The 27,681-nt window shown below is 42.0% G+C and overlaps 1 protein-coding gene across 5 annotated transcripts in view; it reads right to left on the bottom strand.

Annotated features, from left to right (window-relative positions):
- Positions 1 to 7,819: 7,819 nt before the first annotated feature.
- The window catches only part of SMAD1 (SMAD family member 1), a 54,408-nt gene continuing 34,546 nt past the window's right edge, over positions 7,820 to 27,681 (bottom strand). For all 5 annotated transcript variants that reach the window (XM_014950081.1, XM_014950080.1, XM_014950079.1 and 2 more), the window contains exons 3-7: positions 20,607 to 20,864; positions 17,757 to 17,873; positions 14,026 to 14,247; positions 11,531 to 11,787; positions 7,820 to 9,244 (exon numbers count right to left, since the gene is read on the bottom strand). In XM_014950081.1, coding sequence (XP_014805567.1) covers positions 9,101 to 9,244; positions 11,531 to 11,787; positions 14,026 to 14,247; positions 17,757 to 17,873; positions 20,607 to 20,864 — 998 coding nt within the window. In that variant the 3' untranslated portion in view covers positions 7,820 to 9,100. The remainder of the gene's footprint in view (positions 9,245 to 11,530; positions 11,788 to 14,025; positions 14,248 to 17,756; positions 17,874 to 20,606; positions 20,865 to 27,681) is intronic.

Below are 27,681 nucleotides of genomic sequence, written 5' to 3' on the forward strand. Positions count from 1 at the left end.
GGTTTTATAGCAAATAGGTTCTTAGAGAATTTGCCTTCTCTGAAGAAAGAGAATTTAAAATTCAATTCCAACCACAGAATTTGTACCTTAGTAGTGAATCAGCAATGCCAGGTTAACCATGTCAGACTTGCAGTCTGGAACCTACACTCCCAACAATCCACAAACAATAAACAGGATACTTTATAAAAAACAAAAACAAAACAAAACTAACACAACTGTTTGTTTTTCCAGGTATACACTAAATACAAAATGGTACCACATTAACTTGTACTCCACTTTCTTTCATTAACCAGCCCTTTTACTATGCTCTCAGAAAACCTCTGTAAGAGCTCAGAGGAAGAATGGTTCTGGAAAGAGGGAGCAGGCTTCAAAGAATGAGAGGTAGAAACTTCACAAAGAGTGTTCTGGTTCTGCATTGAATATAAGAATATAATCCTAAGATTATACATGTGAAAATACGAGAGTGCCCAATATATGCCTAAAGAGAGTATCATCAATCTATTGTTATATTATGTGGTACTCTTTTTGAGGAAATGAAGTGAGTTTTTCCTGACATACTAGCCAGCACTTAAGAGTACATTCTATTCCATCTCTGACAACTATATCTTTAATAATGTATGCTACCTCTCTGATTTATACTACTTATTGTCATCACAAACTTCAGATGATCACAGAAACCCCAACCTTGCTTCTAGTGCTGCAGATCCAGCCCAGTTCCCATGTAAATAACCTTCAGGCGTGCAGGGTCTCACCCACAACTGCTGTATGTAAAATATTTGTGTCTCAGATAGATTTTAGAAAAAGACTTAAACGTGTAAAGCAACATCTGGTATCTACGCATTCATCCAGCATGTGGAAGCCTGTGAGAAGCATGTTTTCCAAACTTGCGTGGCACGGAAAGGTCACCATATGGAGATGACTAACAGCGTTATTTGGATTAGGCTTTCAGCTACACTCAGTCCCCTACGAGGGCCGTTTCCTGTTTATGTGACAGGCATGTCACATTTTTCAGGCATGCCACATACAGTTGTAGAAATAATGACTTTTGACTGAGATTCTTGTATACACCACCTGTGTGAGGCCACAGCGATTTCCAACACAAGGAGATGCAGTCATGTTTTACAAAACACAAGGGATGACCAGAGCACAGAAAAAAACAAAGGAAAGGCCACTTACTCTGCATACACTTTCATCCACCTTACTACTGAAGGAAAAACAGTGCAAGAGCAGCCAGACAATCCTGAAACAACACTGAAAGCAAACACAACAGACTATGAGATCACTCCCTGCTTCCTACCCACTCTAGTCCAACACGATGCTCACATGCAAAACAGCCTCCATGAATGTTCACCTGTGAAGTTCCAGGTCTGACCACCACATTTGAGACTGTTCCATGTCATCAGCACAGCCATGCTCCAGGTCAACCACCCACAGGTGATGGCACAGAAAAGAGCATTCCCTGTACTATCTCAAGTGATGGTAAGAAAACCTGGCTGTGAACACACTCCCTTGGTACTCCCTCAGCCAGCTGCTCCTCCTGTACCTGCTCTTCCCCTGCTACATCAGTGTCACCTCTCGCTCCACCATCACAAGGCGGTCACCGACTCAGCACTGGCTTGGGTTTGCTTCTTGGGGTGACTGGGGCAGAGAAAGGAGAGAAATTAGACCACAAAGAGCTTTTAGTTCTTTTCATCTCCCTAACCAGTTATGGTTATCATAAAAGCAACACCACACCCATGTCCAACTGAAGAGGGACAGAGGGGAGTGTTGGGAGAGAAATATCAGAAGCCACTACACTAAACCTTCCTCTGAAAGAACATCAGAAAATCAAGTGCTCTTGTGTTGGTTGCCCTAACCCTAGCAGCCCAGCCTGGGAAAAAAAAAATAATAAAGAAAATAAAATAATTAAAAATTCACACCAAGTTCCTTACCACTGTACACACACCTTTTTTGTTGTTGATTACTCATGATACTTGTAGTTCCCAAGAGCCAGACAGGTGGCCAATTATTAGAAAGATGCTCCGCTGAACCAGGACCCTCAACTTGAGGTTCCTACTTCAAGGTAACTGCTTAAATTCTCACATGTGCCTATGCCAGTATTAAGACATCCCAGCATTTTTCTAGGAACTGTTCTGAAGACGAACAATTTCTAGAAAGTTTAATGTTTTAATATTTTGATTATAAGAATGCAAATAGCTGCTTTCTGTCAATGTAATCTCATCAAACTCCTACTAAGCCCCATTGCTAGATCTGTTCAAATTTGTTCTTGAGACTTGTGGAAATCATAGGAACACTTAAGGCAATGACATGATTCCTGAAAGACCAAAAGCAAGACAGTGGGTCAGAAAACAGACTGGCCACAATGCCCAGAATGTAATCCAAATTAGCACCAAATCAATCGTTACGAGTAGGGGTACAAAGAAACCCCACACCCTAATTAAAAGCTACCCCATGAAAGAGTATTTACAAAGCTACTCTCCTGGCACAAGATAAAAATCCAACTCCTGGAACCCTAAGCCTTCAGAGCACACAGATCAAGGTAACTTCTTTCTGTACTGCTTTAGAAAACAGCATGGACCAAATCCAACAGGCACAGGGATCAAGCTGTGTTTGAGAGGTTTGTAAAGTTTTGTTTGTAGTCAAACCACTGCCCGAGCCATGTTCAAAACTAAGCCATGCTTGGATCCAGATTTTAAATAGCGCTGTTGCCAGCACTCTGGCCCATGGTGATTTTGACTCGAGAAGACTGGTCTACAAGCTTGAAGAAATATCTGATGGGACAGCAGCCATCTTCCAGTCTTCGCATATATATCTGACAATGCTCAGGATTGCCAATCCCAAAAGTATCAACAGAAGGCAGAAGTGAAGGGCTCAGAGATGAGACAGACCCTGCTCTCCGGCCAAGAACCAAGCGCTCCAGGAAAACATTAAGCCCTACTGCAGCACTACACACATTGAGTTTCATTCTCCTGCTTGAACTAAGCTCGAGACCCAGTGATCTAAAGGAACAGGATATCAAGATCAAAGTCATCATATAAAGAAGGATGAGGAATGGGGAAGTTAGGCATACCATTTTTCTTCATATAAAAAGAATATTTTTACAAGGATAATGGGTAAAGAAAGAAGCTGCAATAGGAAAATCAGAATATTCTTTACGAAGGTAAACTGTGCCACTCCCACCATGTCTAAGCAAGTGACCAGTCCACTTAACCCAAACTCTTTGAGCAAGGACAGCCTGTTGGGCACGTGCAGAGTCCCCCCTCTAACACAGTTACAGCTCATTCCACATTTACTACAATATAGACTTGTAAGTGGCAGGTTTCTATCACTGCTATGAGAGCTCTTAAGTCCTATCTACGATCTGAGGCATGTGAAGGTATTCACTTATTCAAAATTTACCTACAGCAGCCTCCTCTGAGCTTTATGGATTTAAAGCCTCAGGTGAGCTGGGAGGACCATGAAGAGACGATACAGATTTTTCAACTCATATCTTAGCAGCAGAATGAAAAAGGGAAATCGCAAACCAATTCCTAAGAGAAAACTAGGAATGTGCACCCATTAGAACAAAAAGATGACAGAATCAAATTCCAGACTTTTGGACTATTTGTAAAAGTTGGGGGTTTGCTTGACATTACTTTTGATGACTTCAGCCGCACATGACAAATTAACATATACTAAGGATCCACACACCATTTTTAACTGTAAAGCATTTATCAGACCTGAGTAAAAACTATACCCATCTTGTCCATTCAGCGCAGTAGACCTGCTCATCTTTGTACCCACATCAAGCCCAGCAGATGCCTACATTATAAATCTTACTGGAGTTACTTTCGCATTTGCAACAGGCTTCACCAGTGGTGCCCAGGGACAGGGCAAGAGGAAATGGGCACAAACTTGAATATAAGAAGTTCCACCTAAACATGAGGAGGAACTTTACTTTGAGGGTGGCAGAGCCCTGGCAGAGGCTGCCCAGGGAGGTGGTGGAGTCTCCTTCTCTGGAGACATTCCAAACCCGCCTGGACACGTTCCTGTGCAACCTGCTCTGGGTGGCCCTGCTTTGGCAGGGGGGTTGGACTAGGTGACCTCCAGAGGTCCCTTCCAACCCCATGTGATTCTGTGATCAGGAGGCTGTCTCTCCATTGCAACTGCTTCATGAAAACCAATTCACCATATAAGCCTGTCAGACTAAGCTGTTGCAGCTGAAGAGATCATCACCTCCCACAGCTGGGATGAATGAGAGAGGAGCCACCTTGTCAGCCACCCCAACTGAGCTAAACAGAAGTGGGAAATCAGAGCCCCCCACCTCAGCAGTTCACAGCACTTGAAGATACACAGACAAACCGGTGGCAGTCTGCCACACCACACAGAAGTGTGACCTGTGGTGGCATGGGAAGAGGCACAGCACCTCAGGAGGATGGCAGCCCCTGGGAACAAGGGCCACTTCAGCCAGCCCCTGCGAATGAGAGCAAGGTCCCAGCCACACAGCTTCATTTTTCCTGCAAAGGTTTCCCTTCTGAGCAAGTCACTAAGGTGAGCAGTGAGTACAGGAGCTTCAGTCTACAAACCACACATGTTATCTACCCTGGAGCCTGTTGGGAGAGGGAGATGATTGATTGTGAAGCTCCTGATCGTCAGACGCAAACCAAGTGACATGCTACCATAGAGAGGAGGGAAGGGAATCTTACTAACTGTAAAAACCTTTAAAACAATAAGCCCAAGCAAAAGTGAAATCCAATAGCATGAACCTGTCTCACTTCACCTTCTTCTTCCAAAAAGCATTTTGAGACAACAGGGGTTGAAAAAGTGGCAGCTGGGAAGCAAGCATATCTTTATGGATGGCTTCCAGTGCCTACAGCAACCCATAATTCTTTACCTGCCTTTGGCAAGCACACTGTAAAGGAATTTTTGTCTGACTGAAATGTACAGCGTCCAGCAGATAGGAGTAAAGAAACAGACAAAAACCTATTTGCAAAAAGTTCACAAAAAATAAGGAAAGTCATCAAGAACACAGGAGTGGGGGGGGATGAGGGAGGGCGTAGGGAACAGAGAACATCTCCTAAAAGGATAACATGACAAGGGTGTCTCTCTTCACTGAGCTGCCTAAGTCAAGGACGGAAGGGGACAGGGTAAAATAAGAGGCATTTTCACTTCTCTTCCGCACAGAATTACAAATGTATTTGAAGAAAATGAACTGTGAGATGATGCGTGTAAAAAAATATATTGCTCTACCATGACTGGTGATGGTAGAGTTATGTTGTATATTTAGGCATGCATCCAGAAAAGGGTGACTGCCAGTTTCGTGGTTATGAATCATGAATCTCAAGAGCAGAGTAAGAGGCTACAGTGTGCTGAGCAGAATGAACCAGCAGCAATTAACAGAGAGACCAGCAAAACACAGCTACCTTCCAAGATGTCAATCAGAGGTTTAAAGAAAAAAATCAAGGTGACAGGTACACCATAGAAACTTTAGGCACCTCTGCATTGATTTATTGTTTTCAAACGACAACAGTCACAGAACTGCATTCTTTGAGGCTAGAAAAGATAACTGCAGTTGTGAAAACGTAGCTACAGTAGCAAGAAAAGTGATTTAGTATGGGAATGGCTTTATCAAACCAGATAGCAATACCAGGATAGTGAGCATTAGAAGATCAGGTCCATGATTCTTTGATATAGGGCACGTTAAAACATGAATTATTTCTCTCCATCCCTTCCTAAACCTACACAAGTAACCGTGACTTAGCTTTCATCAAGTCTTTTAAAGGTTCACCGGAGACTTTTAAATGGTTAAAAAGTCTACTTCACCTGGGGATAATTATTTTCTTTCCAGTACATAAAAGCCAAAGCACAGGTTTCAAAACACACTCAGCTCCATGGAAGCATTTGCCTCCAAATCTACCATTCACTGCTCTTCCTCAACTCTTTTTCTGAAACAGTTACCCATACCTTTTGGTTTCTCCTAACCGGGACCTTCTTGGCTTTTCACCTTTAAGTAGTGCCTTCTGTGTTTAACTCTTGTTGTTCAGAAGACTAGACCCAGGAGAAATAAAGAGGCAGCAGGGACTCACCTGGTTATAGAGTTGACACCGCAGGCTCTTTCCAAGTTTCTAGCTCTCATAATTCTCTGTTTCCTTCTCATAATTCTCTTTTCCTTCTGTTTTGTCCTTCGCCTTTTCCAGCTTTCTGATTCCAACTACTTGAAGTGGGGCAAGTAAGTAGAAAAACTTCTCCAAAAATCTTCACAAGAGCCTCAGGCTAGCTGTTGCCTCATCCAAAGTGACTTCTGTCCTACCTCCTATTTTCTGGCTATTAGTCTCAGGTGTTAGCCCAATCCACTCAGCTTATTTAATTAAGTGCAGCTGGGATACTCTGTGCAATCACATGAAGGTGCACTTTTCCTTACGCCTAATGTCTCCTCACCACAAACAAAAAGCTGGATAATAGATAAAGAAAACATTATTGACTTAAACAGTATGAACAGCATAGAAAAATTCATAACAGAAGCAACTTAAAAAAACTGGGACCCTCAGAAGTATTACCACTGAAGGTTTCTGAGACACTGCAGTATTTTCTGATTTTAACCCGTTTAGGATAAACAGAGAGGCATTACAGCCCAAAAAACATGAGGCACTAACATTCACAAGCAGTCACAACATAAAACTGTCTTTTCTTACCCCAAAGCTGTTCCAAAATTTACCAGAACTTGCACAGGATCATCCAAATATGAAAACATCCAAATAGAAACACACTTAAGACTCACATGATGGATGGTTACAGCACTGATAAAAAAAAAATATAAAAAAGAATCCCTGCCTCAGTGCTGTATTCCAACAGAAGGAAGGAAACTGGTTGGGAACAGCTGGGAGTTAATGTAGCAGGGACTGAAGATGGAAAAAACAGAGACAGTGACTGAACAGCAAACAGCATTCTTTCTCTTCTTGGTCATCTTTAAATTTTATTTGTTTTTAAGACTTGCATTTGTGCTATGACTGCTTCTTTATGAAAAATACCCATAACATGGAATTTAAAAAAAAAAGAAAAGAATCTGTTTTTAGAACTTACAAATATAAAAACGTGACTAACCAAGTTCTCTTAAATAGGGAACCTGAGCATTATGGATTTTTTTTCATCTTAGGAGGGGGAGAAGGGTTAGTTTTAAAATTATATATTGAACAAAACAATGGAATTAACTTTAAAAAAAAAGAAAGGAAAAAAAAAAGGGATTGACTAACTCTCCAGAAAAGCACTATTACTTATTACAGTGACCCACACATGCATACATTTGGCTGAACACACATTCATCTCCCTTGCTTAGCTTTCCCTCATGCTCCTGTTTGCCCTGCATGGTCCATTATAGCCAGGCACAGGATCTCCAGTCAGCCCCAAGCCTCTCAAACTCCATCATCCCAGCACCTGACAGACACTTTGCAGCTGCAAAGGGACAGTCTTTTCCTCACCTCTCCCCAGAGGAAAGGCAGAGATGTGGGGAAAGGAGCATCTAGGGTCTTCACCACAGCCATGGCAAGGAGCAAGCGAGAACCTCAGCAAAATCTCTTCTCGTACAGATACTGTATGTTGAAATCTCACAGAAATTTAACAAAGTGGCTAGGATACTTCAGTGTTACTGCATCCATTCTAATCTTGCCTAATCTTTCTCTCCAGAGTCCTCGTTTATGTCATATACTGAGTTTAGTAGGGTTACTAACCTGAACTAATCATAACTGTCTAAGCTCGGCATGTCTTCATTTCTAGTTGTTCCTCCTCCGAGATCGTATCTTTATCTGGTTTGTTAAGAGCCTACTAAGAAGCAGACAAGACAAGGTTTTAATCAAATGTAAGCAGTAACAACAGGTTTTATTCAAAACTTCCAGTAAAGAGGACCCGCTAGTTTTGGAATAAAGGTAAAGTACTACAGCTTACGTGAATATAAAAGATCAAAGAGAAGAAAATAAACCAAGCAGTAAAAAAAAAAGTAAAAATTAAAAATATATATTTTTTAAAGTTTGAAATAGACCCACACAGGGATTTTGAAGTCCTCCAAACAATTAACAGTTACTAGGTTTGGCAAAACAGAATTCTCTTACAAAATTAAAAGCCTACTTCTGTTACATAAACTGTATAAAACTACTCCATACTTGAAGAGCACTCTGTACAATTTTGTCTTGAAATACACAGACCTGCAGCCTTCAAACTGCAGGAATTAATCGTTTTGTCCTCTTCATGGGTAAAAGAATTAACCAGCTGCGCAATTGTTTTGGGGGAAAACGAAGAGGCAAAAATAGTCAGAATTAACAAGATGAAGCCACTATAAAAATGAAATGCACAGCAAAACTCAGACTTCAGTTTAAACTAACAAGCTATGTTTACAATATATTCTACAATTCAGTTGTCATTTTCCCTTCCCACTCCCACCTCCCCCCCATTCAAATATTCCTAATTCCTTTATGGTCTAGATCTAATTAATTTCTAAACTTTCAAATACACCGTACATACATTTAGCAAAAAAAACATACCTAACATTCTTACAGCAGTATGGTCAGGACACAATTTCAAAGATTATTACACAGTTATTGAGATTAAACTTTATGACTTCTTTTTTTTTTTTTCTTTCTTTCTTTTCAAGAGAACAGTAACCATCAACTTAGACAAATGGTTTGAAAATGTACTGCGGACAGCCTGCAAAAAGCAGACTTCACCAACATCAGCTCTTAGCCCCAGAAGATGAAGGGAAAACCAGTGAGTTCTGAATATAAGGAAGAAAGAGAACCTCAGAGTGCCAGCTACAGGAAGATCCTTCAGGAACTTGGTCTGACAGACTGTGGTTTTGGCTCGGTCGTCCCCGTCGCACTGAGCCCTGCAAATCAACTTTGCAAGAGTACATTACAATGTAAACTAAAATTCTTGATACCGACAGTATGTCAAAGGGATTTTTTTTTTTTTTTCTGAATCCAACAGTTGGTCACAGAAGTCAAGTATTTCCATGGCTCTTATTCAGCTGTTGCCAGTTCAGGGGAAAAAAATTTTTTTAAAAAAATGTGTGTGTCTGACTCATACGTCCTTCAAGTACATGCAAGGCTCAATTGTTTCCAAAATGCAGGACCTTTTAAGACACTGAAGAAATAGGATTATGAGGAGAGCCCATTTGAGTAAGTACTTTATCCAGCCACTGAAGGGGACCATGAAGATGTATCTCTATCCAGCATGGAGTGCTCGTTACATCTTGGCGATGATACTCAGCTCCCCAACCCTGGAAAAAGAATCATAAGTAGGGAAAGAAAAAAAAAAAATCACTTTATTTTATAATACCAGGTATGTGAAAAGCATACTTCAATAATCTTCCTTCTTACCAAAATACTCTAGCTTTCAACAGTCGTTACCAACAGAGTAGAATAACACCCTTGATACACCAACTATTATCGCATTTCAACAAACAAACAAAAAAACCCCTACATTTGGAGGAAATGCCATTTTGAGATCTCTTGGAACAGAAGTCTTTAAATTCTTAAAGACTTAACCTGTGGCAGCACAAAATTTCCCCATGCTTCACTGCCAGTTGCACAATGTCCCAATAAAACCTCTGAAGAGGGGGATAATCAAGTCTTCTCTGCCAAGACCGAAAATAGAACAAATTGAGGGGGAAATGCTGCCAAACAGATCAACAAATTAAAAAATGAGGTCACAGACTAACATTATGGAAGTGGGGGTGAGGCATCTGTCTGACAAGAACCAAAGCATCATTCACAAGATACGATAAAACGAGCAATAAGTCAGAAACTTTCCCCTTTGAAGAAAGAGGGCATGGTCATTTCCTAGCAGGCTATTTCTCAAGTTAAGACAAGACGGGTTTTGTTTCAGCTCCTACCCCATTCAGTTACAGTAATTACCAAAGATCCAAGTGGATATTTAAACAGCATTTGAAATAATTTTGGAAGTGACCCGTTTTGGGGGCAGGTCTGGAGACAAGGCTAAAAATGGCTGCAGGTACATTTTGCTCTGCTCTACATTACGTATAACCCCTATCAACCCCTCTATGTTAATCCCAACACAGGTGGCAGCAGCTCTAAACGCTGTGCAGGGCAATATCCAATAGGCAGGAGGTCCCGTGCAACTGTTCACATACAGCCCTCCAGAATGCAGAGCTATAAACAACCTATTCCATTTTAGAAAGCCCTGTCCTGACACATCTCAAAGTTTGTACCCTCCTATCAAGAAGAGCCCTTCAGCATATTACCATTCTCATTTGACTACTCTCATACATGTGACCAGCCGTTTTATGTCAGGACACATGTTGACACTCGCAGCCACATCACAAATCTTGACCTTGCATGACCCCCTGGAATAGAAAGGTATGTGTATTATTCTAAATAACTACTGCAGCTCCTAATTTGGGAGTTGCTGGTCAAGACAGATTTAGAGGATTAAGCTATCTACACTCCCACAACTGCTATCAATGACTTACACTGCAGGCCCAGCTCAACTCTCCAAAAATACCACACCCAGGAAAAGAAGCATGAAGTTCAGCTGGGCCTCTCACAGATAGCACAAACCATAACAATGGACAAAAGAAGGAGCAAAAGCTGATGCTGCATAATTAATTGGTGGCTTTTCCACTTTTAGGCCAAATAATTCATGACTTAATTCTTCTCAAAACTTACTTGCACTGTAAGTTGCCATACCCCACAAAATTAAAAAGACAAGCCCCATAGTTCCAGAGTACTTATGCAATAATTCTACTATTGTCTATGTCTATTAAAGGACATGGACCTGTTGGAACGGGTCCAGCGGAGGGCCACGAGGATGATCAGAGGGATGGAGCACCTCTCCTATGAAGACAGACTGAGACAGCTGGGGTTGTTCAGCCTGGAGAAGAGGAGGCTCCAGGGAGACCTTATAACAGCCTATCAATACCTGAAGGGAGCTACAGAAGAGCTGGAGAGGGACTCTTTGTCAGGAAGTGTAGTGAGAGGACAAGGGGCAACGGTTTTAAATTGGAAGAGAAGAGATTTAGATTAGACATCAGGAAGAAATTTTTTACTATGAGGGTGGTGAGGCACTGGAACAGGTTGCCCAGAGAAGCTGTGGCTGCCCCATCCCTGGAGGTGTTCAAGGCCAGGCTGGAAGGGGCTTGGAGCAACCTGGTCTGGTGGGAGGTGTCCCTGCCCAGGGCAGGGGGGTTGGAACTTGATGATCTTTAAGGTCCCTTCCAACTCTAACCATTCTATGATTCTAGGTTTCTATGATTCTATAGATTATCTATACATACATTAAATACAAAAATCAACTGAAGCACTGAAACTTTACAAGAGGCAATTCAATGAAATTAGAATAGTTAACAGACATGATAGAAACGCTTCACAAGTGGCTACAGACTTCTGCAGGTCACCTCAAGCTTTCAAAGTATGTGCATCAGATGCACATCATCCACAAAGACAACAGGTCGATGGAGGGAGGCACTGGACCATTCAAAATCACCACATTAAGTAAAAGTAATTTATTTTGCTTGCAAAATAATCTCAAGAAAATGTTCACATACCTTTACAAAACTCATACGGAGAGTGCACATCTTAGTTAGCTCATAGACCGTCTCAAAGCCATGGTTCACTGACTGAGCCAAAAGCTGAGCAAACTCTTGATTGTTGAAAATTTTCAAACTGCAGCCACTGGGAATTTTGCAGACCGTGGTGGGGTGGAAACCATGATGGTAGTTGCAGTTCCGACTTTGCACAAAAATACTGCTGTCGCTAAGACACTCAGCGTACACTTCCCCACCCACGTAATAGAGATGAACACCTAGAAGGAGGAGGTTGACATAAGGTGGTTAGATGAATTCACACTGTGTAGCTGTTTTCCATGCTCTCTCTCCACAGACATATGTTTCTGCTCAAAGAGATAAACATTAGTTGTGTATCAGACCATTGGCTGTCTGCCTTCAAACTTGATTTTTACTTTTCTTTTTCATCAGAAGGCGATTTGAAAGGAGGATGTGTAAAGCAAATTAGTAATGCCTGCATTTTAACACATTGTATATTCAACAACAATAAACCAGCAAGTACTGCAGTAGTTTTGATGCAGTACGTTGGATGGCTTGACCACTTGAACTTCTTTCTCGTCATAATTATGTAGAATAGTAATTGGGAATGCAAGAGGAGAAAACAGAAACCTACTGCATCGTTTGTAGATACTAAAGCAGTCTCAAGCTAGATTCTCTGGAAAAGTCCTGAATGCTATTTTGGGTAGCGTGAGTTTTTTCAGCTCGCTTTAATTCCAGAGAGCTGGAAAAAGAAAATGGCCCTTATATAGCCTCAAGTTATGTCAGAGGAGGTTTAGATTAGGTATTAGGAAAAAATCCTTTGTTGAAAGGGTTACCAAGCGTTGGAACAGGCTGCCCAGGGAAGTGGTTGAGGCACCATCCCTGGAGGTATTTAAAAGATGGGTAGATGTGGCACTTACGGACGTGGTTAAGTGGTGGACTTGGCAGTGTTAGCTTTACAGCTGGACTCGATGTTCCTAAGGGCCTTTTCCAAAATAAATGATTCTGTGATTCTATATTCCTCATATACATCTGTCAAATGAGGGTACACTCCAATTTTACAGTCTTCTTTCCTTCTGCTGCTTGCTCCCTCACCTGCCACTGATAGCAGCAAGCCCCAGAAGAGTGCCATACAGGGCACCTTGGTAGAGATTTGCTGTCAGTTCCACTCAATTCCAAAGGCTTTATGAAAGCAAGGAAATTGGCTTTTTGTGTTTAAAAATGGATTATTTGCTGCTTAAACCTTTCACCTCCCACCGTGTCACAGGTCAGAGAAGCAAACACACAGAATTTAAAAGCTAAACTGAAGTCTAGTCAGAAAGCTTTGACTGTGCTCTCTCATGTAAGATTTTGCTGCTGTGTATGCACGTACCTGTGTGAGTAGTACCTGATCTGTGAAAATGTTTATGGCTATGCCTTCAAGTTCAGAATTTACTCCACCTTCCCTGAAGACTAACAGTTCTACACCATCATTAGTTGTACACGTTTACTTAATCAACAGCATCCTTGTCTATTCCACGCTCTGCTTCGGTACACATGCAGTTAAGTGCTTCAGCAGAACCCTGCTTGCAGCTGGGTTACTCTTAGCAGGAAAATGAATGAGGTGTTAAATAAATATCCTGATACTTGGTAAGACGGATGCGGAGAAAAAGAAGGAAGAAGTATTAGGACTTGAGTGGCACAGCACAGGTGTGGTGTACTGCTGAGAGCTGCACAATTCCTCACGCAGAGAAAACCTCTCCAGACCGAGGGCTCAGACTTCAAGAGCTGATAGTTCTCTTCAGTTTCAATTCCTTCCTCCTTTAAGGAGGAGGAAGGAACTTTATTAATCTGCACTTGCAACATACATAATCTGAACCCACAATTTTCTCAGAAAATTTAGAGTTTATTAATAATGTAAACACCTAAAAAAATTGTCTGGCAGGAATGTCCCATTGCAGGGGGCAATGTCAGTTTTGCCTGTGATTAGCATTATAGGTTGAGTTCCCAGAACAAGAGGGCTCTAGGAAGTCAGACAAAAACCAGAAGCTTTTCCCTTTTGCAGGACATTGTCACAGCCATAGAAGAGAAGCACAAAATTAGCACTGAAAGAATCACCAGCCTGTGAAAAATGAATTTGGAAAAACTGTTTTAGCAGGTTGTCTCTCTAAATACATGTTAGGATAGCTAATTTATGTTGGAAATAAGGCTAACTAAAGATATGGTGCCAAAACCTGTAATTCTGATTTCCATATACACCAACAATCAAGATAAATCAAGGCACTTCATTAGACAAACTGCCTTAAACTCTCATTCTAATTAAGATTATGATAGGCTTCGGACAATTAAAAATTGATTAAGGGTAAAACCTTCCTGTAATTACACACCAGGTAAGAACAATACTTTGCTTGTAAGACCTCTTGAGGCAAGTGGCCCAGGTTGTCGTATCTATGGGAAACACCCCTTCCCTCCCTACCCCCAAAACCCTAAAAAAATGGATGCAAAGATCCAAAACTCACCTTTGCCAATATGTCGCCTGGTGTTCTCAATGGTAGAGTTGCGGTTAACGTTCGAGAGCAGCCCCAGGCAAAATCTGTTCTTGTTGTTTGAAGGATCAGTGAAGCCATCCACCAGGATGCTGGTGGAAGAAGCGTGGAATGCCTCCCCGACACGATTATTCAGCTCATAGTAGACAATGGAGCACCAGTGCTTCGGCTCTTCATAAGCAACTGCCTGAACATCTGTGGAGCAACAATGGAAACGTTACAATCTAATGGTGAGGAAATACAGACTCAGATGTAAAGATTCATAAACTTGTAGATTTCGGCTGAAGATCACTGAAAGATGAGCTGGATAAGCAATTGCAGCTAAATGAAGGCTCTTCTACCTTCAGCTATTTTGGAACTTTTCATAGCCACAGACATACAACAGAGTAATTCTACCTCAAGTTTACCTGCACAAGACTCACAAGAGACAAAGGTTGCCACTAGATATCAACAGAAAAGGGCAGGAAGCTCCCAGGCTTCTACAAAATCCTATGGTGTGGCCACAGACAGCAGAGAAACACCGTCATCGCACAGCTCAGCTTTCTTTCCAATTTAGTAAATGACCTTCTACTTCAGTTCATTTTTACTCAGCTACCAAATTATAAGTCCATTCCGTGCTTACTGCGAAGTTTTATAGTCACAGGGAGAAATAGCATCACACACCAAAGACCATTTGTAACTTTGAGTACCAGGACGTATAGCAAGGTAGCTTAAATACACGTCAGCAGATCAATCTCACAGTACTCGGGGCACGCACAAAGCTTTCTCCTGGGCTTCTTGAGGGAAGGGTAAGAGGCTTCAAAAACTAAGAGAGACAGACACATGTCCACGGAACACACATGAAGCACAATCTTCAATATGAATAGACACTGCTTGGGATCAGAGGCTGCACAAGGGCATAACGTGCAGGATCCTAACAATTATGCTGGGCTGAAGAGCAGATGAAATGGAAGAAGATATTATTTAATGAGAACCTTTCATTCATTAAGTGCTACCAAATGCAAAATCTGCAACTGTTCATCGTCAAAAGAGTTATTTGTTGAGTAAGAGCAAGGATTTTCCAGAACGTGGTTTTCCAGAGTCTGGTGACAAGAAGCTCCTCCTCAGCAGCTCCTGACTGAAGCTGGGAATCGTGCAGAATGCTGACAGGGAACTTCTGGTTCACCATTTCTACCCATCAAGCTCTAGACACACATGGAAGTCTTGAGATAACACTTGTGACCATCCACAGGGAACAGTTTCTCCACATGACAGCAAAGGTCTTTACTTTCCAGTGGGTGTCCAACAACAGCGTGGGCTTCTTCAGATATCTCCACCCAGAGGACATTCTTTCAAGGGACGCGGTGGCTTTCTGTGGTTTCTTTTCAGTGAAGGAGACCATCTCACTGCTAAGCCTAGCACAGTTGGACTTGCTGCTAAACTACCAACTTTGTCGATAAAAGGTCCAACTACAGGTCAAAGTGATAAAATGAAAATCAAGACTGGTATTATGGGAAAATTTGTTTCCCTGGCCAGAAGTTTCCTTCTCCCAGCCCCAAGTCTTTACTGAAATCAGCCAACTAAGACCAGTGTTCGTGTTTTCCCAAAGGTATGAGTTTTCCAATGCATGCAAAACAAAAAAAACAAACGTCCCCCTCAAACTAGCAGTACACAGCAGATACAAAAGATGGCAAATAATCAAAAGCAGGATAACACATCCTACATCTCTGTGCAAAACTTCTGAGTGTAGTGTCTACTGCTGACCAGTAACTTGGCTTTTTAAAATAGTGGTAAAAAGGAGCTGATCATTCCTGACACCCTACCATTTTCTATCGTTTCACGTCACTGTAAAAAACAAAACAATAAAAATAATAAAAATCAGTCATTAATTACTAGTAAGAAGTTACTACACTTAATACCCATGAAGATGCCAGCAATTATCAAAGCTGCAGCTTTGCCCCAGTTCTCAAAGTCAGGAAGAAATCTTGCCAGCTGGCCATTCTTACAGAATGAATCATATCTCTCTCACACAGATTTCATACTAACTTCCTTACATTTGCTTTAAGTCATGCAGAGCAGGTGCGTTTAGTCTCTCTATTCCCAGCATGGGCCAACAATGGAAATTACCCAACTTCATTGACAGGATGCAGCTTGTTAAATCAAATCTCTTAAGACTAACAAATCACCATGAAGAACGCACTCCTAAAAAGTTTGCAACAAAAATGCTGCAGTTAAGTTCACAGTAAAAACTCTTCTTTAAAAAAAACCAACATCTGCTGCAGGTTGTAGAAGTAGTGCAATTACAGCATACATATACAAATAACAAACACATGAAAGCACACAGAAGCAAGGTATATTTTTTCTTTTTTAAATGAAGGGACAAAGATAAAAATCCATTGTACTAAACTACTGGGAGAGAAAAATTCTAATAGACACAATTTTTATTTGAAATGGTTAAATGTTAAAAAGCAAGAAGAAAAATGTAAATCCTTTTCATCAATTCTCATGTAATAGAAGAATTCTACAGTATTCGTGTATTTTGTGAGAGGGACAAACACGTTAAAGTCTGCACTTAGGCACAAACATTGATAAATGTCCTTTGGGCCAGCAAGGACTATACACAGAGAACATATATTAAAAAAAAAAAAAGTGGAAATGCTACAGATGGGGTTTCTCACATGCAAAACTCATTCCACTCAGAGAGTAAATAGGTTAGCACAAAAGTTATCCAAATTGTTTTAAGAGGGCAAATATACTTCCTGAAACCAGGCATTAAGCTTAGCAACAAAACAAGTGAAAAAAATAAATTAAAAAATCAAACAACAGTTATATTGTTCACATGCCTGTGATCTTGATAATCATTCTGGCACAGCATCCAGCTTGCTGCTCTTTCTTGGCATGGGCCACAACTGTGTAAGCTTATGTGTTCTCTAAAGGGGCTATTTCTCACAACGTGATGAATGCACTAAATCCTTTACTCAGCAGTCACGGCTGGCCGCAAAGGCTTTAAAAAGCAATGTGTAAAAAGATGTCTGTCTCATACTACATAAAGCAACAGGGTTGGGGCTTTTTTTTTTTTTTAAATACAGATTTTCAAGTCTGTAGCAATGCCACACCTCGGGCAGACAGCTCTGAATTCTGAACCACTGCATGACTCAAAGATGGCACAAAAATGGGGAGGGGGGATGGAACAAAAGAAAAAAAGCAAACCCAAACACCCTTATGACTAGAAGTGTAAACTATTGAAAACAGAGCATACTCTTTAAGGACTGAAGTTTAGAATTCAGGACAAAAACATAGTAAGAAAAGACAATTTCATGAGATGTAGTGTGTCAGGAAAAAACACAGATATTCCAGCTGCCCATGTAAAACGTCTTTGGGTGTTTACAAAACTGACAGTATTTGCATCCATCCTCTGATCAACTCTTTGCTTGGAGAGCTATACTTGACAGTATCTACTGTCATCCACAATTCAGTGGCTTTATATAGCATTAACTGCATTGTTCCAATAAATTAATGTAATCATAGCTTTGTATCTCCAGATTTACTATGTCATCCCTTACAACAACAGAAAGAAACTACAGGGTGGGTTTTCTTCTTTTCCACAGCTAAAGATTTCTGTAGACAATACAGATCCAAAATTAAAACTCAATGATTACACAGCAGTTCTGAAAGTTCTTTACTCTTAAGAAGCAAAGCAGAAGACCAGAAGAAAGTGGTCTTACCTCCTCTGTGTATGTCAGGGGGAAGCGCAGGTGCCATCATGTTGGTATCCATTGGCTGGGAGGTATCGTGTGTCATCTGATCTTCCGGAGGCAGGTAAGCAGGAGGGGGAGTATCAGCTAAATATAGAAAAGGTAGAGATACAAGAGTCCTTTCCTCTCTTTAAAGTACATATACATACCCCACATAAACAGCTTTAGCCTGGAAATGCTTCCAGCCTGACTCAGCTATAAACTTCCACCCACCAGAAATCTGAGAAAGCAATCATGGACCTTGAGTCAGGAAAGCAAAGAATTACTGTGCATCTTAAGCACAACTGTAACAAAAACAAGTCACTTTCTCCCCATCAAGCCACAACAGAAAGCTCAGCTAAGTTTGCAGCCCACGTTTTTTGCAGGTTGAAGGTACCATATAGATATTAAGAAGCAAAGGGGTCTCAGGACCAGGCCAGAAGTAGATAACGAATATGGTAAATATGAACAAAAGCTGGAGAGGAAAACTTTGTTTGAACTTTTCTGCTTCCTATGTGATTCTATCAGCAAGGTAGGCAAACATCCCAGGTATATCCAGAACCTTATTATTGCCATTGCAGAGTATTAGCTCTATTTCCCTAGATTTGAAACAACAGAAAGCGTTCAGGAACCCAAATTCTAAAGAATAGTATCTGTCAGTGTCTCTTACTGTACCACCCCGTTCAGGCTTGGATCACTAGCATCAAAGTAGCCCCTGCACAATGACCGTGCTCCCTGACACCCTGCTTTCACTCCTGTTTGAAGTGTCCCAGCCAAATACTCACAATGCCCTCCAGCTGCCTATTTCACTTCTGGGAAAGCTTCCCAAATGGCTTCTTAGAAGCTGCAGGGAGTTGCCAATGTCCCCATTTCCCAAGACACCAGAGGACACTCTCCTCCAAATCAACTGCACGGAGGTACACGCAAGAGAGAAATCCTTGCCTGGTCCCTGCAAGCTTGCCCTGCAAAAGCTGAGATTAGATTACCACTGTGCTGTCTCTGGTGAGCACGGCTGCTGATCATCCCACATTTACTTCCGTGACTGAGAGCACGGATTGCAAACGACCACAGCAAATAATCACAGGAGCTTCCCAAACCCTGAAAACCAAATTAGCATCAACCAAAGGCAGGAGAAGCACACCACTGCTTTGTAAGGTTTGGGCTTCTGTGGGGTGGTGGTTTTTGGGGGTTGGATTTTTGCCTTTTTTTTTTATTTTTAAGGAAAGATATATTAATGAAATCTCTGAACTGCTTATTGCTTAGGAGATACTGCGTTGAGAGCTTTCCATCCAAAACAGGCAGGTACCTTGCTAATTCCCTTACTTGGATACTCTCAGTCAAATGAGAGAGCAGCAGAGAAAGACAGAGATTACGATGGGGCTGCATTAAAAGCAGTTTAAGTCTTGTACTTTATAAGCCTTAAATGATCCTGTATGTGCAAACATGATGCACAGACAGGGAAACAAGACTGTAAGGCCACAGGCAACAAATGAGCCAGTAGCTAGAAAATTTTCCAAGAACTCTGGATAACTTCGCTGTTCCTTTTATTGCCCAAAAGTCAGCCTCTTTCCTCATTAGTGCAAGACAGACAACTGTCCAGAGCTAAGCATCAAGGACATCAGTATCTTGACCTCTCCTCTGATTCAATTTCTTCACTGCAGCTGCTGACTCGTCTTTACGGGCACAGGGACAGAACAGACCCTCAAAGATCAAGTGAACTTCCACACACCAGTGTTCAGGAAGACCTTGTTAGAGAAGCCTTTATCTCTGCTGGAAGAGCCCCAACCACACCAATCATATTAAAAACAACCAAAAAAAAAAAGAAAAAAACACAACCAAACCCCAAAGGAAGGAAAGACAGCTGGTTTTGCAGCAAATTTTCACAATTTTTAAAAAAGCCAATACAAACTCTCTTTCCTTCCCTCCCGCCTCTGCAAATTCAGTAGTCTTCACTCACTTCACAAAAATTTTAAAGAGAAACAACTATTAGCAGCAGAAATCTACGGACGTTAGTTTCATGTAATAGAAAACAGATTTTCAGAAGCCTACTGCTTTGTTTACACACACCCTGCCCTCCCTCAGCCCCAGAAGAAAACATGCAAACAGAACATCAGTAAGCATTTCTATGGAGTCCTTCTCCCAGCATTTAGATAAAGAAATCTGTGACAAACTGCTTCTGCAGTATTTTTATCACTTGGGTCAAGAGTCACAAACTGCTTCTGCAGTATTTTTATCCATCCGCATGTAAAGACCAAAAAATAAAAAAGAAAGCTTCACAGAACTTTCTACAGACATCAATCAATAAAGAAAGGTTGGTACTTCTTTGACTTTAGGAAGTAAAACAGCCTGAAGATTTCTTTTCAGGGTCTTAAGGTACTGATTCTCAGTTGAAGTATATTTGTTTCTTGCAATTACATCATTATGTGAAGAAATTTTATCAAGTAGCAATAGCACGATCCCCTTGAGAAACATCCTTCTTCTGCAGAACTAAAGCCTCGTGCTGAATTTATGGTGATCTCTTTCCTGAGCAAGGATGATCTGTAGCGTTATACTCCTTGAGCAGTAAATACTACGCTTTGTGGGATAAACTGTTGAACTGGTCCACAAAACATTTTGAACCCCTCCTACTGCCCCAGAAGAGTTTTACTGTAATGTTTTAACTGTGTTTGAGAGAGGCACAATATTAAAACCTTCAGTGTTATTACCAGACAAAATGATTCGATAGTCTTTATTACCTTACACTTCCTGACAAGCGTGAGCTGATAATTTGCTGTTATTAAGCAAAAAAAAATCATGATACCAGTGACGTCCCTTCTGAAGAGGAACTGAAGTTGACCATACCTGGCATCTGGAAAGGACTTCCCGGGTCTGAGCTGGCTGGAGAATGTGGGTAGGTGCTACTGCTGCTTCCAGGAGAGTTGGGATAGCTGCTGTTGGGCGAGTGGGGGAAGGGGTGGCTGTTGGGCTGCTGAAAGGAGTCCGGGAAGGTAGCGTTGTGCGGCATGTGGGGCTCGTTTTGTCCCAGGTTGCGGAATTGGGCCAGGAGGCTGTGCTGAGGGTTGTACTCGCTGTGCCTTGGAACCAGCACCGGAGGAAGGACTGGAAAGGGAGAAAGGGAAAAGCCACCGAGTTAGAGATTCAGTTTTGAAGGACTAGGCTATACAAGGAAAAAAAAAACAAAAACCAACCAAACACATTATTCCTCCCCTAGGGCATATTCACATCTGTCTTAAAAACAAGGTAGTCAAATCTAGGACTGCATGTCTAAGCAAGAACTCTTTTCCTTATATCCGGTTACTGCATAGCTTGGATTCACAGTGATGGTGCTAGCTACCTGCCTTGCCAGATGGGAGCTTGTTTGCACAGAGGGCCAGTGAAGAAGAGCCAAGAACAAAACCACAATTCTACGTTTTAGTTTTAGTCTCACAAAGAAATGCTGGGAAGTAAATGCTGACACGCAGTTCGTTTTGCTGCACTTGTGATCCTGCTAATCAGGTAATGGCCTGTAACCCAAAACCTTGCTAATAAGGACAGATATTTATTTTTTTTCTGAAGACAATACTAATACTAATAAACCTTGAACTCAGTCTGGTCCCAACAGCTGTAATTTTATTTTTAACCCGGACTATGTTCCTACAAGTTAGTATTAAAACAGTTATTAACTCTTCAAGTCAGTTTACAAAATGTGCAATTTAAAGAAAATTATGTAGTTCAAAAAAACCAACTGAGCAGCAATTGAGCTCCAACTATATGCCACTATGGGATCAGAGGAACACACATCAGAAACTACTAGTCTCACCACACTCCCAAGCCCTCCTCACCAGCAGGGAAACAAAGGTCTCTTTTTAACTGGGAATATGAGCATGATACCAGACACACCAAGATAAAAGAATCAGCTCTTTTTCCAGTGCCTCAGCTTCTATCTTTGAACGCCTCACAGCAAAGTCCAAGCTACTCAAAGGATTAAAAGCTAGTTTTGTTATAGACTGAGATTTTGGGGTGATGGGGGAAGCGGAGAGGCAAGGGCAGGGAGAAGGAGATCTGTGCACAAAGTAGTGGAGGTGGGATAAAAGGAATTCCTCTCCACATCTGCCCCTCGTCAGCACCTCCATTTCCCAGCATCTCCATGGCCAAGCAGGACAGGAAGCAACTGCCCAGGAGAGCCTGCCTGCAAGGGAGGGTGCCAAAAACCAATGAAAGCAAGCCAGGCTACCATCCCATCTCCCCAAGACTCCTGCCCTGTCCTCAAAACCTGGTGGGCACACAGAATAGAAACAGGCAGCACTATACACAACAAACCTATACAGATATAACTATCATTCAGATTAATAAAGGTATTTCAGAGGCAGCTGCTTCACCAAAAGGCTGAATTCCACACTAACTGCAAAAAAACCCAACCAAACCTTGCCAAGACAAACAGGTTCTTCCAAGACACTGGGACATCTTTACTCTTCCAGCACTTTACTTATACAGAAGCATTCAGACATTTATGTGAGCATCCCGGAGTCTGAGAGCACCAGGACGTCGCTTGATGCATAAATCAGGCCTGAGGTCTGGGTCCGTGTTTAAAATGGATATAAAAGGACGCCAGACACAAAACTCACTTAATCTGTGACTTGATTTAGGAATAAACTCAGGGGGAGGAGGGAAGGAAGAAATAAATTGAAAAAGAAGCGGATTTCCCTTACTCTTTGTTTTTTTGGCAAATATATACGCCTAAAAGAGAAATTAGGCCACCAGGTTTTTGCCCGCTGGTGTCATTAAAGCATGAAAAGTTTGACCCCAGAAATCTTCGTTGAACATACACTGAAAAGAAATCCCCTCGCTACTGAAATTAAGGCTGCCTGTTAAGACTCAGAGCACATTTTAAAGATTTAACCCAATGTCTCACTTTCTTAGAGTAGCTTCACTGAGATTCCAACAGATCTCAAATATTTGAGGCAGGTGTCACCCCCAAGTAGATTTGTTTAGATGCAAAAATTTTAACCAACTCCAGTTTACTACATCAGTGAACAAGGGCAGAGCTAAGGATGTAGTCTCTCTAGACGTTTCCAAGGCCTTTGACGTGGTCCCTCACATCCTTCTCTCTAAATTGGAGAAATATGGATTTGATGGGTGGACTGGCCAGTGGATGAGGAAGTGTTTGGATGGTCGCATCCAGAGAGTACTAGTCAATGGCTCTATGTCCAGATGGAGATCAGTAATGAGTAGTGTCCCTCAGGGGCCCCTACTGGCACAAGTAATGCTCAATATCTTCATCAATGACATAGTGGGATTGAGTGGACCCTCAGCAAATTTGAGGATGACACAAAGCTGAGTGGTGCAGTTTACATGACTGAGGGATGGGGTGCCATCCAGAGGGACCTGGTCAAGCTCAAGAAGTGGGCCCACATGAGCCTCATAGAATCACAGAATCTTCTAGGTTGGAAGGGACCTTAAAGATCATCTTGTCCAACCGTCAACCTAACTGACAAAAATAGACACCCGCACAACAAACAAGGAGCATCATCACTAAACCATACCTCCAGCACTACATCAACCCGTCTTTTGAACACCTCCAGGGATGGTGCCTCAACCACCTCCCTGGGCAGCCCATGAGGCTTTACAAGGCCAAGTGCAGGGTCCTGCACCTGGGCTGGGTATCACCTGATATCAATACAGGCTTGAGGATGAAGGGCTTGAGATTAGCCATGCCAAGGAGGACCTGGGGGCACTAGTGGATGAAAAGGTGGACAATGTGACAGCTCACAGCCCAGAAGGCCAACCACATCCTGGGCTGCATTAAAGTGTGGCCAGCAGGTTGAGGGAGGTGATTCTGCCCCTCTACTCCGCTCTGGCAAGACCCCACCTGGAGTACTGTGTCCAGCTCTAAGGCCCCTGGCACAGGAAAGACATGGTTCTGTTGAAGCAGGTCCAGAGAAAGGCCACAAAAATGACCAGAAGGCTGAAGCATCTCTCCTGTGAGGACAGGCTGAGACAGTTGCTGCTGTTTAGCCTGGAGAAGAGAAGGCTCCGGGGACACCTTCTTGCAGCCTTTCAGTACTTAAAGGGGGCTTATAAGAAAAGATGAGGACAAACTTTTTATCAGGGCCTGGTGCAATAAGACAAGGGGTAATGGCTTTGAACTAAAAGATGTCAGATTTTGACTAGATAGGAGGAAATCTTTTACAATGAGGATGGTAAAACACTGGAACAGGCTGCCCAGAGAGGTGGTAGATGCCCCATCCCTGGAAACATTCCAGGTCGGGTTGGACAGGGCTCTGAGCAACCTGATCCTAGTTGAAGATGTCCCTGCTAATTGCAGAGGGATTGGACTAGATGACCTTTAAAGGTGTCCTCCAACCCAAACTATTCTATGATTCTACAATGAATACACAAAGCTCCTAATTACAGCATTTTCTGAAACAAAACACATCCATCTGCCATTCTGTGGAGGTTCTCAATTGCACTTCTACAATGAATAAACAAAGTTCCTAATTATGGCATTTTCTGAAACAAAACACATCAATCTGCCATTCTGTGGAGGTTCTCAATTGCAGAACACCCCAGGAGAAGCTGCATCTCCCTCGGCTGTGCAGACTGTCCCTTGCCTCTAATGTAACCATTTTCACATGTCACTGGAAAAAGCCATTTAAAAAAAAAAAAGTTACTCAACATTCAGGTAGACATCACAAGTTCCCTCATTCACAACACAGTGAATGTCAAACTCAATCTCTCTGAATATTAGGATCTCTAAGAATTAAGATTGCTCTGTTAAACCTAGCAGTCCTTTCACAGTGAGGTCAAGCACTATTTAATTGTCATAGTCAACATTTGCTGGGCTAATAAATTACCGGGGAAAAAAGTAACAATGAGATCATGTGTTAAAAAGTATTTTTCCTTTCCTGTCTTTATGATTATTCTTTACTTTTCCGAGCATTAAAACCACAGCTTTCCTATCTCTTCCTTTCCTATGGATGAAGGTCAAACCATCAACTCTTCTGAAGTTAATTTGTGCAGAAAGTACATCACCTACCTTTCCCATCCCCTACCTCGCATTAAACAATGACACACATGACATCACAGGAAGCCACACGATTTATAGCATTTTAAAATAGCAGGAGAACAGGATATTTTCTGTATGTTTTCTGTAATTAACAAGACACAGTGCCAGATTTTCCCAAGGTATATATGCGTGTTTTCTCCAGTTGGGCAGAACGACTGACAAAGTTTAGAAGGACCTGAAATAAGAACGAGTCCTCTTTCCAGTTCTCCCTCTTGCAAACCTACACCTTTTGTCCAACTGCTTCAACCCCAAACGATTAAATGCCAACTTCTTCAAAAGACACATGGAAAAGGGGGAAGGGAGAAAAAGAATACAACTGGTATTGATACAGCACAAGCAATCTCAAAAATACTATCGCAGAATTTACTTTGAGTCCTGCCCCTAATTCACATCCTCCTTGCATACACACAACCTCAGAAGAGGACAGGGACGGTCTTTTTTCAGTGGTACCTCAAAAGAGGACAGGGCTGGTCTTTTTTCAGTGGTGCCCAGGGACGGGACAAGAGGAAATGGGCACAAACTTGAACATAAGAAGTTCCACCTAAACATGAGGAAGAACTTCTTTCCTGTGAGGGTGGCAGAGCCCTGGCAGAGGCTGCCCAGGGAGGTGGTGGAGTCTCCTTCTCTGGAGACATTCCAAACCCTCCTGGACAAGTTCCTGTGCAACCTGCTCTGGGTGGACCTGCTTTGGCAGGGGGGTTGGACTGGATGATCTCCAGAGGTCCCTTCCAACCCCATGGGATTCTGTGATTCTGTAAAATGAGGAGGAAAAGCCCTGAAAGACCACGTCAGGTGGGACAGAGGCTATTAGTCCAGGAGGAAAAGCCCTGAAAGGCCACGTCAGGTGGGACAGAGGCTATTAGTCCAATTAGTCCAACTCCAAGACAGTCACTCACTGCCATAACCTGATCTCTCCGCAGCTCAGGGGCTTTTTTGGAGGCTAGCTGCTCCCACCGGAGTCACCCAGGAGTTAATCCGACTGCTGCTCACCCAGGAGTGAAGACATGAGCAAGTATGGAAGGACGCCAGGAGTTCAAAACATAAAAGGGGGATGTATACCCTTCTTGCTCCCCTCGCCCCTGTGTAAGGCGCTGAGCTTCTGGTCAGGTTGCAGACCTTGACCATATGGAATAACAAATCGCTGAGGCTCGGTACAGCAGGGGAGGAGGCTGATCTCTGCTGCAGCTGCCAGCTCCAGGAAGAGGTATAATTGAAGGGGAGAAAGCATGAGAGGGTGATTCCGTGCTAAGCCAGCACACCTGTTGCTATGAAATAATGAAGCGGCGCACATCTTTGCTGTGGGGATCTCTGCAGGATGCTGCTTCAGCAGTTTCCAGACAGAATTTCTCCCTTCCTCTTTACCTTCTTCAGCAGAAGGGAACACATGCCAAAAAAAAAATAAAATGATACAACTTTTTGAAAATTATCATTTTCTCTATTCAGTAGGGATGCATATATTTAAAGGAAACACATTATTACATACACTGTTGTCTTTAAAAGCTACTGCAACAGATTTGCAAATTCAACCTCATTAAAATAATTAAAACCAGTTAATGGAGTAGAACCACAAGACAGCTTGATTTCTGCACTTGCTCAAGCACCAGGTTTTATGAGCTATACCGTGGCCAAATTTTGCTCCAAGATTTTGTGTCTGGAGACACAAAAAGACCTGGAGTTGAGAGTTAATACACGACTACTACCACTAATGGTACTAATAATGGTTGCAGAGGAAGACAAACCACCTGGAAGCCAGGCTGGGTATGTTTGTGGAACCATAGCTAAGAAGAGATCCTGTATCTGTCAAGATAGCCTGGGAATTGGGTAACTTGGTTTTGCCATGCAAATAATACCCAGAGTATGCCCGCACCAAACAAGTGGAACTGTGTTAAAGAAATTACAGCTACAGGGCAACTTCACCCACAGGGCTATTTCATCTAAGAGCCAAGAATGCCAAAAATATAGAAGACAGACCAAAGACAACCTGGCTATTCAGATAAACGTTCCAACTAACCACACCAAGAAAGAAAGGCTTTTATGAAAAGGTAATGGTGGCCTTTGAAGAAAGCTACTGATCTCCACTCTTTGTATCTCCAGCATGAAATCCTGTTCTTCAGAAAACTAACAGGTGTGCTGTAAAGATTTTCTTGGTTCTCTTGTTTTGTTCTATTTTCACATTCCAGATTTAATGATTTTAGCAAACATAGCATATCTCCAATTTATGAATATCATTTCTTTTTTTAAAAGCTTTTCTATAAAAAAAAAACAACCCACCCTAATCCAAGCCAAAGGACCTGCTATTTTCAAAGTGATGTCTTTCCTATCCAGATGGGTTTTGGTTATCTCACACAAGCCCAGATGACAGCCAATTTCCCTCAGGAGCTCATTTTTTTCCCCCCTTTGCATGTTACGTGAAGATTTGGGTAGGTACCTCTCTTTTCATGGCTGGAAATTGAAAGACCAAGTAATGAAATACAACAAGGGGCCACACGTATGAAAGCAGACTTTGATCATCTTTCCTTGTTAAAGCAGACTCTACTTCTTCTGTGAGCTTTATAAAAGTAAATACAAATAAAGAAAAAGATGAGCAATTGCTACTGCATTTTCTGCTCTTAAAAACCATGATGACTTGGTTCATGTATGTTCTGTTGAAAGGTTTGTACAGGCTTATACCACAACAGGGCCCTCAGCCCTAATGAAGACCTGAGGGCACTATCATTAGACAGGCCGCTTTCATTTCCAAGCATCATATAGCCGTATTTTCATATGAATTTATGCAAAGCCACTTATGTTTTACTAGAAAAATAGAACTGCAGGTTGGGAAGGGGGGAAATCCTCACACCCCGTTTTGTGCTATCTGGAAATGGGTATGAA

The sequence above is a fragment of the Calidris pugnax genome, unplaced genomic scaffold (assembly GCF_001431845.1).
Source record: "Calidris pugnax isolate Ruff unplaced genomic scaffold, ASM143184v1 scaffold42, whole genome shotgun sequence".
NCBI lineage: Eukaryota > Metazoa > Chordata > Aves > Charadriiformes > Scolopacidae > Calidris > Calidris pugnax.